The 16,004-nt window shown below is 48.1% G+C and overlaps 1 protein-coding gene across 12 annotated transcripts in view; it reads right to left on the reverse strand.

Moving 5' to 3' along the window:
• FRAS1 (Fraser extracellular matrix complex subunit 1) overlaps nucleotides 1-7,800 on the reverse strand; it is a 160,563-nt gene extending 152,763 nt beyond the window's left edge. For 11 of the 12 annotated variants that reach the window (XR_008576881.1, XR_008576882.1, XR_008576885.1 and 8 more), the window contains exons 1-2: nucleotides 7,564-7,797; nucleotides 4,001-4,032 (exon numbers count right to left, since the gene is read on the reverse strand). Coding sequence is in view for 5 of the 12 variants with exons in the window: in XM_054824198.1 (XP_054680173.1) it covers nucleotides 4,001-4,032; nucleotides 7,564-7,759 (228 nt within the window). In the remaining 7 variants the exon portion in view is untranslated. Of the gene's footprint in view, nucleotides 1-4,000; nucleotides 4,033-7,563 lie in introns of all 12 variants that reach the window. The other variant, XM_054824195.1, reaches the window with a different exon arrangement.
• Between the last annotated feature and the right edge of the window lie 8,204 nt (nucleotides 7,801-16,004).

Raw genomic sequence — 16,004 nt, forward strand, 5'->3', positions numbered from 1 at the left:
ACAGCTCTACCAGTGCCACGGGCGTACTGCGGTGCTGCTGTTCCGGGTGACAGCCATCAGGTGAGGTTACAGTGGTTGGCCGATTCCTTCCCGTCATTCAGAAAAGACATCCTTTCGGCGAGTAAATGGTTTGTAAGCAAACACACCCAGAAGGCGCGTTCCTCCTCCAGAACAGATTCTATAGAGGTGACATCCTTCGCTTGCACGTTTGTCCTGTCACTGGCATTTCTTCACCGAACGCGTTCTTTTACGTGCAACTTTCCAAAGTCACATCCGAACGCTGAAACCACAACGTTATCCCCCACTTTGCTTCTCCGCTCCCCTCTGGGTACACGGCAGCACCGCTACTGAGGAATCCCACAGCCAAATTCTGCTGTCACATCCATCCGTGCTCTCTTATATCAAGGCCCCGGACTTGTAAAACTCAGTTTAACCCACGACGCAGCCGACAGCAGAGAAGACCAGCAAGGGGAGCTCAAGGCGGAGCTCCAAGAGCGCTGCGCAGCCCAGCTCAGCTTCCCTTCAGCTCTGCTGCAATAGTTGTGAGCAGGCACGCGTCCAGGCTGCTGGGACACGGCGTCCCCTTACGCACCGGCTCTTCAGGGCACAGGCCAGCGTAGGGAGCACCTCAGGTAAGGGACAAAGTCACTCGGGTCTACTCCAGCCACCCACGTCCAACTGGGCCACGCAAGACAAGTCAATCCCGTGCTGCTCTGGCACAATGCTAAGGGAAAGACTGCTAGGAAAACACCCATATGAAATCCCTTCCCTGTGCCATCTCGACAGTCCAATTTTTGACAAGCCACAGCTTGAAGCTGTACTCACGTTCTCCTTTTCATTCAGCTCATAGCACTACTACTCCTTACACTAAAACCTGGGGCTGTTCCATGTTACCACCAGCTTCCTCCTCTTGGTACTATAAGCTCGAGTCCAAGACGAGCTACACTGGAGGCTGGGTGACAGTCTGGGGAACAAACAGACCAAAGCTGTTCTCGGCTCTAGTAAAGGCGGCTTCATTCATGCGACCAGCTACACGAGCCCAACTGAACGGGACCGAACTTGTCATGGGAGTGCCATTTTTGTCCCATTCCATAGATTATTCTGTCCGTGTGAGCACAAGCATATCTGTTTCAGACAGACAGTGAGAGATACATGCAGATTACACACCCACCAGCTCAACACGTACCCCTAAGACATTACGTTCGGTGACCCACACGGAGCTCCCAGGAAGGCCAGCTGCAAGCACCGGCAGAACTGCCTCGTACCGCCATCCCGAGCACACCGCCGTCTCCACGCAATACTCGCCAGCCCTCGCAAAAAGGCCAGCGAACACAGCTCCCACCAGTCTTACCAGAGAGATTATACTGCAACACACGGACACAGACTACAGGCAGAACAGACTTTTACTTTTCTTGTGATCTGAGATACAGTAGGGGAAAAAAAAAAGTATTCATTAAGAAAATGATATAATGGATACAACATTTCAACCTGCACCTCCCGAATGCCAACCCGGCGATTCAGAAAGACCCTCCTCCCCAGCTCTGATAAATACAATTCTAACAGCAAAGCCATGAGGCAAAAGCTCCCAATCTTCAGCTGTCAGACAGCTGCATCAATGTTTCACAAAGCCCTAAGTTTAACAAACAGAGCAAGGGTCTCACACATGGGTCTTCAGATTCCATATTTTTTGAATACAATGTAGATTCTGGAGCCAGGGAAACTGCAGGGACCGATGAAACGACAGCAGCGGCAGGTTTGCTCTTCTTGTCATCTTCCACTTCAGAGCTGACCTCCCCGAGACAGCAGCCTCCCGCAAAGGCAGCACAAGCTCCGCGGCTCTGTCGCAGCTACGTGCTGCCAACCCGCAAGTACCGACTGCCTTGAAATCACTCACACGCCACCTCTAGAGTTTGATTTCGACCACGCTTAACCGAGCCAACTCCAATACTGCTGTCGGGAGCAGCACAAAGCAGAGAATGAAACGAGTTTCTATTAAAGGTTCTTTTCCATCTGTAATTTCCACGGTTGCCTGTCCAGTTCCTGCTTTCTCAGGGAAAAGAGTCACCCCAAGAAAGCTGTGAAGCAGCATTACAGAGGAACAAGCACCCAGCCCACAGGTTTGGTGCACTGCATGTGATGTTTTTCCCATCAAGTCAGAAACGATGTGGATTTAGTACCTGTTCTGAGACGGCCAGCTGAAGCCACAGAGCCCGTCCTTAGATCTATATTGAATTCCAAAGAGTAATCAAAAGTTGTTACATTAGCGGACATGAAATGGAAGAAATACCAAAACACTCACAGAAAAGCAAACAAAGACCCGTTCCCAGAACAAACATCACTCGGACAGGAAAGCAGGCGCATCTTCAGACACGACAATGAACGAGACATAGGAGAGGTCCTTGATCCAAGTACGACAAGCTCAAATTGTTCAAGTTTCACTTGATGACAAATGCCAGCTGTATACCTGCATCCGTTTTGGGGCTGCTCCAAGGTTTACTGCAGAGCAATCCTCTGGTACAGCTAATGAAAACTACTACAGTTACAGAAGTCATTTAGTAATAAAAACACAATGATCTTACTAAATACAGAGATAAAGACAAAATCAAAGATACTGGGAGTAAGTTCTTTAAACAGGAAGCATCTAACCTAGAATATCCCATAGTCTTTAAGTACAAATGCTACGGCAAGATATTATCGAGACCCGCGCTAGCATTTCAGACGCACAGCAGTAGTGAAAGAGCAGAGAAAAAAACCGCGTAACACCAAGAAACCACAAAAGGCAAAAAAAAGTTGACACTGACATGCCAGTAGTAATAGTGAGAGATGAAAACCCTCACATGCTAACCCTTCAGCTCCGATACCGCCCTTACCGAGCTGCAGTGCTCGGCAGAAAGCGACCTGCCGTGCAGTCCACTGAAGCTGGAATCAAGACAAACTTTCCAACTGCTGCTAAGACACTGATGCTCCACGGTGCATTAGTAAGAGGAGCAAACACATTTCGCCTGCTTCAGCTTCCTCCTGAGCCACCCACCGAAAACATTCGCCTCCAGCAAGTCCCCCTACATTCCCGTCTTGGAGCAGAACAACTTCCAAGAGCCCGAGTCCACATTGGAAGGCCGAAAGAACCACCAGCCTGCAGTTATTTCCAAGATACCCAGCAGTTACGTGTCACACACGCAGAGCACGTATCCAGCTTTGCCGGAGAGCTCCAAGGGAAATAAAACCCCAGGCTTTCCCCGACAGCTACCACATGCTGCCTCCCCGCCTACGGTAACAAACCCCTGAGCCGGTCTGCTGCAGGATCGGAGGCATGTACGGAAGCACTCCAGAAATGTAAAGTTGCTCAGCCGTTTCCTTTTAGCCCAGAGTACCCAAGCAAGGCAGACAAGTGTTACAGAGCAAAACGCTCCTTATAAATTGTTAAAAACGGTGATTCTCGTACAAAGTTATTCACAGATTATGTACGTGCAAAGAGAAAGGCGATAAAAGAAAATACTTCGGGTTTTTAAAAAGGAGTCAGGGTACACAGTACTCGGCATAATTGGTTGAGAGGAAAAGGTGTTAAATTGTCATCATTAATACCTTATTAATTCAGGGAAAAAATCCACAGAACATACCCTGGCATTACAGCGACATTTTACAAAACGTAACCTCTATCCCGCCTAGGACTGCACGTTTGCGATTCATAGGGCTTCCGAGAACCTTGAAATCTCTCACATCTTTTCACGTGCTGGACAAAGAAGCCCCGGTTAGAAGCAGGGAGAGCTGTGCTGAGAAGGAGAGTGGTTGCACTCAAAGACCCAGGGAGAATTTCTAACCCCTCCGAGGGCAATATTTATTTTGCTGCCATTTTCCAGCAGGCTGAAGGCTCACAGCTCTGTGACGTGCTACAAGATCAGCCATCCCAGTTGCAGGGGTGGCAAAAATCAGGAACTAGAGTCAAGTTCAACAGCAAATTCTCAAACACTTCCCCAGCATTAACACATTCAAGCTTACCTACCTCAAACAACAAGCCGTGGTAGACACAGGCACCTGTGGGACAAAAAAAACCAGAAAACAGATTAGAAACAAGTAACACAAGCCCGCTCCTCGGTGAACCGGTGCCTTACAACCTGCTATGCGGCAGTACGCGCAGCATGGAGCAGCCACCTCTGGCCACGCGCTCGCCAGCGACACAAGAAAAGGGCAACCTGCGGGCCAGCGTCAGCGAGTCAAGAACTGCACAAACAAGGCAGAGACGAAAAGGGATGCGTGCCGAAATAACGTCACTGTCACAAAGGCTGTCCCCGATAAGATGGGAATCCTCACAATATACACATAAGATGAAGCTCAGAATTGTATTTCAACTTCGAGCAATTGCCCGAGCTCTCACTGAAATAAAGGGAAGCCGCAGCTATTCAAGGGCAAAATACGGCCCTTAAAAATGCAAGGTTACGCGGCACTTAAATTGCATGCTAAAGAGCAGTCTCTTCTCTGTGCTCCTATAAATCCCTTGACCGTTTACAGGAGAAACAAATAAGCACACGAATATACACATAAAAACGCAACCACGGCGAGAAGAGCCGGCGTGACTTCCCGCTCCTAAATCAGTCCTTCATGGGCAACGGGTCACATTTCATCTAACGACAGGCTCACGGGACGCCTCCTGCTTCACTCTTCCTAGTCCTCACCACCAACACTGCCGGCTGAGAGAAAGGTTCTCCAAGCAAGTGATAGAAATATACATCCATTCAAGCATACTTTCTATATTCTACTTCAATAAATCAAATAAGAGGTTAGAAAATAAAACCATGAATAAGTTGAATGACAGTTCTTTCATTGATTTTCTGGGAAACAGCCATTCTCGAACAACTACGCATATCTGACTACTGAAAACGTGACAAGAATCTGAAATCAAAAGCAACCCAAGAAACTCAAAGATGAAAAGAAAAGAGAATGCGGGAAAAGCTGCCTCAAGGGACCACCCAGAGAACTAACAATTTCCTCATCGAAGAGCGGTGTTTCCCATAAAATGCATATTAGACAAATTTGTACAGAAAACCTTGGAGCTACACTGCTTCGGATCAAAAGCTCCTCCTTCGAGCCGGTCTTCGGCCCAGCTACAAGAGGCTGCAGAGGCACCATCAGGAATTATTTTCCCTTGCCGAGAAGACGAGCCACGAGAGCCCAATCGTGTTCCTCCCAAATTCAGCAGATACCTTTCTACTCATATTGAGAGTAAACAAATCGAGCCCTACCCATCACAGGCACAGACCGAGCGCCAAAGAGGACTAACATGCTGCAACACCGGGTTTCACTCTCGCATCCGCATCGCCCCCCACGAACCGTACAGTTAACCACATTTCGCAAGCGAGCTCTGCACGTTCGTGCTGGTGCCAAGCTACTCAAATGCAACTAAGACTTAGACTCTCAGCAATTACCTGTTCGTTTATTTACTTGACTTTCATAGCAGTTTGTGTTTACAGTAAGAAAACCAACACAAACGCTTGACCATACTTTGACTTCCTGTTACTGTATTGATTTTCAAATACCAATTATCTTCCTGCCCCCCACAGCTCTCTCTTGGCAAGAGAAGATCATTTCAAGGTTCATCATCCAGCTGCACCTCAAAACTCAGTGAAAAACACAAGGTCGCGTACTGTCAGAAAGCATACGGAGAAATACCAAAACAGCTTAATACCAGTTAGTTAAGACCAGCACAACCCAACTGGTTTACTCCTAAAAAAGGGCTGGCTCACTAACAGCTATAGTTCCTTAAAAGTACCAAAGTAACAATGGTTTGACACCCTAAAATGGGAAATATGGTATCAGAGCTCCCACTGAGGATTTAAAAACCTTAGAGAGGAGGAAAATTACCACCACCAACAACAAAATATCAGCATTTCCTACTTTCGCTTCAAGAGGCTGTAATTACATCCAGAGTACTTTGTGCCAGGCGCTATAAACACATCGCGAACGAGCAGTCACGTACCAAAGAGCTCATCACCGTGGCCCAGAGTAAGGACCAAGGCAGCAGGGCGAGACCAGCTGCCTCAAACGGCCCAAGCAGGCAACACCAGGAGCGAGCCGGACCTTCAAAAACATCCCCCTCGGCCCTACAACCTACTTACTGCCTCCGCTGCGCTCTGTAGAGACAGGCTCACCCCAGCCCACACGGGACTACAACACAAACACAGAAAGTCTGATTCTTCCTCTCCCTTAAAGCAAGGGCATTTTCACTCCCTCACAAATTACTAAAGGCAATACTAGGACATAGCCCATCTTCACAAGACTAGGGAAATCCTTAGTTAAAAATACCTTCTAGCTATTTTTCACTCCCAATTTTGAGCGAGCCCGAGACACGGCATGACGCATGTTAAGCAACATCGCTCTTTGTTTTAGTTCCCTGGCTTTGCGTGCAACTCCAAGTCACAGATGTGATTAACGACTGCAGGCAGAGCTCACCTGAAAGGGTTTCCTCAAATGATCATAGTGCCTTTCACATGCAGAAGGTTAGGAAGAACCCCTCAAACTTTTTGCCTTAGGATTTTTGTGTTGGAAATCTTGGATGCGGGAGGTTGGTAGGGTAGTTTACGGGTTTGGGGGTTTTTTGGGGGGGTTTATTTGTTAGAAGTTAAGTCTCTCAGAGTACTACCTAACAAGTTAATACCCCAAATTCTTATCTAACACTTACTCAACTCATACACATATATAGCTATTTTTAACTACTGTTATTCACTAAGACAACTATATCAAACGGGAATCAGAGCATTGCAGTGGGAGCAGTACTCGGGGAGTCTGCCACTTTGGAAACCAACAACCTACAGTCGCACGGTCAAAAGAAAAGCTGGGAAAACAACCTGAGCGCACAAGCGCGGCCACACCGCACTCCCAAACTCAAAACGTTGGTCACTTTACTGTTTGACAGCATCGTAACATCATAACCTTGCGCTTCTCGCCAGCCTGTGCAGAACACTTTTGTAACGACGGAAGACACGGCCGCTCGATGCCTGTATGGCACCCACACACCACTGCCTGCTCCCCACAGCTTTGCCACCGCTCCCCAGGCCGGCAGACCACAAGCACACCCCACAGCATTTCCCAGTCCCCTGGGCTAAGCGACTTCACCCTCCCCACCGCCACCAACACCCGAAGATGAGGGAAAGCCCGGCAGAACCCAGCCCGACCGGCGGCAGCCCCGGGCCGCCCTCCCGTCTCTCCCCCCTCTCCCCGTATGCTCGAAGCGGGACACGCTCCTCCATCCCCGGCACTTCACGGCCGCCAGCCCTCAGCCGCTTGCGGGCACCCCACCACCAGCACCGAGCGGGAAGAGCCGGGGGAGCGGGAGCGGCCGAGCACGGCTTCGGCTTCGCCCCGGTCCCTCTCGCCCCGCCTGTAGAGAGACTGCCAAAATGGCGGGAGGCAGACCCCCGCCCGGGCCGGGGGGAAGGGGAAGGGAAAGGGAGGGAAAGCTGCCCCAAATCCCCCGGGAGAGGGTGACTTCTCCTCAGCAAGGGAGCTCAGCTTCTCCCCAGGGCACCAACCGCCCGCGGGACGGGGACGGGGTCCGGCGCGACGACTCACCTGAGGCGGCGGCGGCGGCCAGCGCCGCGCTGAGGAGGCACAGCGTCGCCCAGGCGGCTGCCGGAGCGCCCATGGCCCCGCCGCGCTGCCCCTCCGCCTCCGGCGGCTGCAGGGGAAGAGAAGGAGAGCCGCCGCGTCGGGCGGGCGGCCGCGGGGAGAAAGGGGAAGGAGAGTGGCCCCGCCGCCCCCTCGGCATTTGCCGGGGCAGCGTCTCGGCCCCCGCCGCCAAACTTTCCCCGCAGACAAAGCGGCGGCGGTCCCGCAAGAAATGCGCCGTAACCCGCCCGCCCTCCGCCCCGCCCGGCCCCGCCTCGGGCAGCGCTTTCCTCCTCCTCCTCCTCCTCCTCCCCCCCCAGCACCTTGCCCACGGGGGGAGGAAACAAACCCCGGGCCGGTACCGGCAGCGCCCAGCCCCGGCTGTACCCTTCGGGTGGGGGCGAGGGGAGCCCCGCCTGTCCTCCTCCTCCTCCTCGGCGGCTGCTACCTGGTGAAGTAACAGCCCACGGTAAATCTGCAGCCGGTGCTGGCTGCAGCAAGAACAGCGGCTGCGGCGGTGGTGTGTCCTACGCTGAGGCAAAGCGAACGTGTTCCATGTCGGCACGCGTTGCAGGAACTGACCCCGGGAAGGGGCAGGGGCTCGGTCCCCGTCCCCAGTCGATGGGCTGGAAGGGAGAAGGCAGGGGCTGGAGGGAGGGTGAAGCTATGTTTGGATTTCGCTTAAAAGATCGAAGCGGCAGGAGCTGCTTAGTGAAAGAACTGGTTGCTTGTCACATAGGTCCCCACTGAAACTATATTTCCCTTTCTTCCTTCAATTGCAATTCCTTCCCTCCCTGCCCATTATAGACATTTCCTCTGTCAAGGAAGACTCAAACATTAGCAATCACCCATCCGGCACTCCAACTAAGAAAAACTACCCACACGCTACACAAAACCCGACTCCAACTGTTGCTGTTAGAAGATTTTCCTTCTTTCAGCAGACCCCAGCTCCGGGGCAGTCATTAAAAACTTGCTGTGTCACACCTCCAGCCCCCCACACTCAACGGGGGGGTGCTGGAGCCGCCTTTCCCCCGTGCTTCTGCAATATGAACATCGGGTTCCTCTAAGTGACAGGATGAAGACACCCAGCCACAAGTAGTGAAGTCACAGTCGTTCAATTGCTACATCCAAAAGCCTAAAACAGAAATGGGAAAGTGAGCCTAGTTCTTCATGAACACTATATATATATATATATATATATATATATATATATATATATTTAGAGCTAATTTCGATGTCCCTGCTTCATAGCAGTACCCCAATTATCACCTAGCAGTCAGTCAGCGGTACCAGGCCCGACTGCTGCAGCCGCCTTCTCCCGCTTGCTTTAAACAAAGCCTGTCGGATTAAATGCAACTACGCCAGCTAAATGTAACAGTAATTCCTCACGGTAATTCCATCTGCTCAATTTTGATTCACTTTCTAATGAACACTACCATCTTGAACTCAGGAGTTGGAGGTCAATTTTTTTTTTCCCCAGGATTGTATGCCATTAATTACCGTACCGTAATTCCAGCAACAAATGTGGGAAGTGAAACGTACAGCGTGGCACCGATCCAAGATTCAAACAGCAATTTGCATGATGAGTTTCTCTGTGCTTTATTGAGTTATTACTCATTAGCTATTAGCAGGAGGTACTTTCAATAAAAATAGGAGCAGAGACACATAATAACTACCACAGCACACGCAAACACTAACCAAATATTTCATGTTGACTTGAAATACAGGGGAAATTATGAAAGGAATTAATACCCAGGCACTAATTCCATTCTAATTGTTCAAGTGAAATTCAGGACAACTTCAGCAAACTCAAAGGAGCACTAGCAAGGCAAAACAGGTGGAAATAGTAAGAACAGCCAGGCACATACAGGGCTCATTAACTTAATAGATGTGTAAGGTCCAAGAGATGCCTACCACGTAGAGACACTTACACCAAGGCGGACGTTCAACACAGCAGCGACTCAGTGGAACATTTCTGGTTGCTTCCTGTCCTCGCTTTGTCAACTACTGGTAAAACCAAAGCAACCAGGCAACACTGCCAATATCTTCTTGCCTCATGCACAGCTCCTTTCAAATTACCGCTGCAAAGCCATCTGGCTCTTAGCTTTGGATCTTCTGAAGACCTGCAGAAACGCAACCTCTGACAGCTAGGTGTTTCAGGTACCACAGGAGAAAAGCTCTAAGAGACAGCATGATCTAGTGAGAGAAGGTATTTTTGATTGTCACTGGTCCACGTAACAGCTGAAACAAAGATTTATCACCCGCCAGCGTTCTCGGGGAGATTGCGATTCTTACCAATGCAGTAACACAAGCAAGATTGGCCCTTCCCTGCGAGTAAGCTAGGCAGAGAGAGACAGGAGTAAGCCATGATTAAGCAATGGCAACTGTGCTTGGGAGATCAGGTGCGATACTCTTTGCTCCACGTGTATTTTTCACTCAGTTGCATGCTGGCCTGTTCCCTTCTCCCTCCACCCTTTTCTTCAGGGGGACGATGAGTATACAGAGGGAAGCCACAAAGCAAATTGCCCACCTGCACATTTTTTGACTAATTTATGTTGCTGTCCATCTTGGTGTTACTATTCTCTATGTTTTTACAATTTGTTTCCCTTGTTCGGCTGCAGTGTCCCCCTCCCTATTTCTCCTGCCTTCCTTTGTGCTGTTCTGAGCTTGGTTCTCCTTCCCTCTTCCTTCTCTCCCCATCTCCAGAGTACAGACCTGCTCATCATTCCCGTGCCACCACCTTGCTCTTAATTCACGTGATCCCTGAGGGAATCCATTCCTGCCAAAGCTATGTCAGACCATAACACAAATCCTGCTGCAACAGAGGAGAACAGCAAAGGCTGAAGTCAATTCCTTCTCGCCTCACCAGTGTATCCACACAGGGAAGCAAAACACTTCTTGGTCAGAATTTGCTCCGTTGTGGTCTCACCAGACCTGAAAAAGTCCATTTTCTATCACATGGAAAGAACAGGTATTTCTCCACTATCTGTCAAGGCAGATGGTGTTACAGGTTTTACATCATTTGAGATGGCCGTAAAAGTATCTTATAGTAATATTAACGCTCTGCCAAAGCAGCTGTTAAAGCCAGAAGAACTGAAGATCCATAATTTACATTATTGTGGAAATTTACCCATTCCACAATATGAATGAAGAGCTTTTCCCTCTGGAAGAGAAAATAGGCATTTGAAAGAAAGCATTTCTCAAGTTTTGCACCAAGGCCTCCCGCACCGTTTCAGAAATTCAAAGTTTTGTCGAGTCTTGTGCCTCACATCCTTTTTTTAAACTCCTAATTCAGTGTAAAACCAGCGTTACTATCTTTAGTCTATTTACAAGTTAACAGCAACAGAAATTAGAGAATAAGCTTCATAACGTCTAGAGAAATACGAGATTGTTCTAGGGCTGAAAGCTAGATGGGTGCATCTTGGAAAGCAACGACCCCACTGCGAATTCCAGCCACGTATCTTGGAACTAGCGGCACAAAAAGTCACGGGGGTTGTAGGAATAAACCATTTTTAACCATCCTGTTGTCAAAACTCTAAGCAGAGGTCGATTTTCTGCGCATCGGTGTTAAGGATCCGTTTCTCAGTTTGGCATGCAAGTCCCTGGTTCGAGTGATTCGAGCCGGACATAACTTAGGTTCTTTGAAAGCTGGGCATGTGCTGGCACAGATTTACACAGACTAGCTGAAGAAACATTTTCCTGAAAAGGATCCGTCTCCTTCCAGCTCCACTGGCTGAGGTCTCTTCTCAGGATCTTCTGAATTTCTCGGAATTTAGCCCACATGGTCCATACTCGGAAACCTGTGGGTTAAGCCTTCCAAAGAAGATTGCAACCTTCCTATAGGAAGTGGACTCAGCTGTAGTCCTGTACTCATATCAAGCCAGCTACTTTCTGGGACCATTAGTTAAACCTGACAAGTAGACAATTATGAAATGGATTTTTCTGTGAATTCCCCACTTCCAGAATCCCTGACAGTTCCGTTCTTACAGTTAAACATTTTTCCAAGTTTCACCTGATGTAAATATGCACTCCTTTAAGGCTGCTAAATTACAAAAATCAGCTATGTAATTTTTTTTTTTATCTATTAATTACATTTAATCACTTGGAACATCTAACTTGTGGTCACACTGGTCGTGACTTGTCCGTGGAAAAAAAAAAATGTAAACAGGAGGCCAGAATCTACCCTCTGTACCGCTGCTCTTCTCTTGTTACCATTTCCAGCCTGTCCTGTGAGCAGAATTTTGCCTCATGTTTGGTGAGGGTTTTTTGGGGGGTTTGTTTTCATTTGGGTTTGGTGGTTTTCTGGTTTTTGGTTTTGGTTGTTTGGGGTTTTTTTTGCATTCTGGGGCTATTTCTGCTCTGTCTTCTTTAAGAATAACCTCATCTGTTGAAGCCCAGGGAACGGTATAACCCACTGACCTTCGTCAATGAGTAACAGCATCCATGCTGTGCTTGCACTGACCAGAGCTTTTAGCATCTCTGGGCGGGGAGGGTGGAAAGATGGCTTTCTTCATAGAGCAAAGTGAAGGAAGCAATAGCTACAGGTACAAGCTACCCACAAACAACAAAATTACACTGTACCTTCTTCCCTTCCCTGGAGTGAAAAAGTGCACAGCAGATGCAAGTCTCCTTATCAGTATTAAATAGCAAAACCAATTCATCTTTGATAAAAGTGCTTTGCTGAATTCCAAGCAGCAAACCCTGTCAAAGTTGAATGAAAATCTCTACCGGTGGATGTTTTGCTTGGCACAGGACAACCATGTGCCAGAGGCTGCAACTCCGCCACACGTAATCCACAGTTCTCGCATGAAAAGTAAACAAATGCCGTATAAAGTGGCACAAGGTTTTTGGGCGAGGACTTAACGCTCATTCCCTAACGTGTCGAGGCACTGTCATCGACTGAAAGCTTGCCTTGCCTTTGATGTGTTCGTGGCTGTTTATAGATGGTATTGTATTACCCGGAAGAATGAAGGATTTATTTCTTTCATTTAAAAAAGAAGGGATTTTTCTTATCTCAATGTGAGATCAAGCACCCAATGGGTTTTATCTGGCCAAAGAGAAAACAACTTCCTTGGGTAATACTCGGATGCTGCGATAAGGCAAGGAGCTTAAGTTCTCTCTCATGCCGCATGAAGCCCGACACACCCTAGCCATCTTGGACTACTACGTATTGTACTTCAGTCAGTCTTTTATCAGAGGAAGAAAAACTGCTTTATTTACCGATACACATATTTGGAGAGAACAGATCTGTGTTTAACATGATGCCTTTAAATTACTCTTCCAGGATTACTAATTTGACCTTCTCCCCACTTGGTCAATCTCCCTCAGAAACATGAAAATATACTTTTAAAATACCTTAACCTCTGTAGCTCAATACACACATACACTAAGACACAATGCCTGTCCTCAATTTTAGTTTCAAGTTCTCCAACTTGCTAGCTAGCCCTTACGATAGGTTTTTTTACCAAGGCTTTGGAAAGGAAATGACAGTTTGAAGGCCACTCTGACACACTTGAAGAAGAGCGTGCATTTCAGAGTCTGGAAGCTCTACATCCAGTAGACGTTTCACCCCTCCACATAACACCCAAGACCACAAATCACTGCTGAAATAAAGGGAATTCGAATTTTTCCCCAACGGCTCTGCACACAGGCAAGGAATAAGCCAATGCAGATGAGCGCTTACACATGCTATGCAACGCACACATAGGTGGTCTTTAGTTTTGGGGAAGCTTATGATTGACCGCGCTCACGCCGCGCAGCTTTCCAGCACGACTTGCAAAGTACAAAGGCTGCCAGCAGCACACTGGTAGTAAATCCAGCAGGCGCTCTCCAGAACCCTCAGAAATAGTAAAAGTCTCCGTACTACACGGCACATGTGTATACCAAACTTCAACTAGGATGATGTTCTTCTGTCTCACCCTCCCAGTTCCCCAAATCCATCCCTCATCCCCAACAAACCTCGGGAGCTGAAAGCAGGTGTGTTTGGGAAAGCCTTGTTACAGGAACCGTGCTTACAATGCTTCAAAGTCCCTCATATAAACCTTTATTTTTCACAGGGTGCCTCTAGCATAAGACTACCGTCTACCTTGTTAGCATGCCTTCTTTTCTAAGAGCTTTGAATAGCAGCTAGCCTGTGTACAGGTCACTTCCAGATTTGTCTTCTCATAACCAACTCTAATCATGCTGGGAAACTAAATCTACCAGTCTCTGTACTAGGGGCATCTCAAAGAAAGAAGTTTTGCCTTACTTCTCTTATTTCCGCCCCAGTCCCTTTTCCTCCTAGTGACTGGGAGACCACGCTGCGAGCAACGTAATCGCAGGACGACTCCTGCTGGCAAAGACCTTTACAACTCCAGCTGCAAAGAGATACCATCAGCACAGGTTTCTAGTGTAAAAACGTCCACTAGAAACACATAGAGACTCACAAAAAGATCTGCTACCCCAGTGAAGATCACACCAAAGCTTCAAGTGCCACAGCCCCCGACGCATACCAATCTAGCTCTGCCAGTGCCCAAAACGATACGGCATTGCGTAGCCACCACGTGCAGTAACAGTTTATCTTCAGCCAGCGTTTCCCAGTACCTGGCAATTGGGGAAGACTGGGTTTTCCCCCTTGTTTTCCAAGTAGTCTTGAAGCTCAAGAGCTTAATGTTTAACTTAAAGGATCTGACTAAGAAATTCAATACTCTTCCGATTCCTTTCACATTTTTCACAGGCAGTTTTAGTAGAAAGCCTGATCTTTGTTCTCAAAACCTTCACAAACGAGCACTTGCCTTTGCTAAATGGTAGAACGCTACCCGCTAAGGGAAAAGGTAACCCTAAAAACAAGCAGCTTATATCAAAGGCCACCGATCAAAGACAGCACTAAACCTTACAAGTCCATGAGCGCAGCCGAACGCCGTCTCCCACCAAGCCTCCTCCTCTCAGCAGGATGCTATTATGAACCCCTGATGGACCGATTCCCATGCTGCTTATCCTGATGGCATAAAAAGGTTGTTTTCTAAGAACAGCGATAGGAAGTAAGGATGCTGTTCTTCTCCCAAACCAGGTTTCCACCCGAACAACATAGCGCTCCCCTCGAGACCACAACTACTCGCACACGTACCGAACGCTAGCCCTGCAAGGTACAACCATCGAGAGCTCCCTCTTCACCTAGTTGTGGGATGAAGCCCCTAGTCCCCTGCAAGCTGAAGTACTGACAGAAACGACTGCTCGTAAAATAACAACATTTATCCCTAACACTATTTTTAAACAGTTGTAACAGCTTTCCTCCCGCTACACCCCCATCCTATTTTAGTCAATGCAAGTTTTACCAGACAGAATTTTGGCTACGCTGTCAGCTTCACCCGAAGTTTGGAGGCTGACAATACCAATGGTACCGCAGAATATGAATGTAATCATTCATAACGCCTGGCTCAGCATTTAGAAACATCTTATCCCTTCTAGGCACAATTAGATTTTTAAACCAACTTCGTCAGTAACAGGGTCTGGATGGGCTCTGTGCTTAGCCCAGCTCTTTCCAAGCAGTTTTAGATGCTTCAAACGAAGCGCTCGGCCCAACATCTCCGACTAGCCTGACTTTTGGAGCAGAGGCAGAGAGCAGAACTTGGCAGCTCTGTCCCGGGGAAAATTAACAAGGGAGTGTCTACACTGGACAAGTTAAATTCAGGAGGTGTACAAGGCTGATTTTACTTGACATTTCCAAGACTATGCTCAGCTACAGCACAGCAAAAACTGTGGGACTAGTGCTAATTCTAACCGCTAGCACCCTGGAAAATCCCCCGCGGGTGCCGAGAGGCAAGTCTTTCCTGCACCTGTTTTGAACGTGGCATTTGTAACATCCCTGTCCCGCTCTTCTGACTTTACCTCCGTGCCATAATTCACAGGAAAAGCCCCACGAACTCAGTTTGACCCATACAGATTCAAAGTTTTTTTGGAGTACAATTAATTCCCGTACAAGTCCAGGTTTAAGCTGAGCGTCAGCCTAAACCCTTCATTTCCCACAACTGCATGCATGCCTCCACGGCAATTTCTTCCTTGTTTGGGCAAATGTTTCTGTAGACACTAACTGCGAATCCGAGCTCGCTGCCTGCTCCTCCTTACTTAAACTAACAGCAGTTTCACATAAGACAATTTTAAAAGCAATCATACATCATCTGCATCACTAGATGTATTGCAGCACTCCCTTTTTTCCACAAGGAACATCCGTGACCTTTTTCAATACTCGTAAATAGGGGCGATTCCAAGGCCCGCACATCAACCCCTGCTTTCTTACCATCAGTAAAAGCAGACTTTTAGCAGCAAAGAGGCTGTGCCCTCATGTGCCATAACTCAATGCTTCCCCAAGAAATATTTTTGGTTGAAACGAAGCTGCCAACCACATTCGGCTAACTGGGATTGTGTCG

Source organism: Grus americana, chromosome 4 (genome assembly GCF_028858705.1).
Source record: "Grus americana isolate bGruAme1 chromosome 4, bGruAme1.mat, whole genome shotgun sequence".
NCBI classification, from domain to species: domain Eukaryota; kingdom Metazoa; phylum Chordata; class Aves; order Gruiformes; family Gruidae; genus Grus; species Grus americana.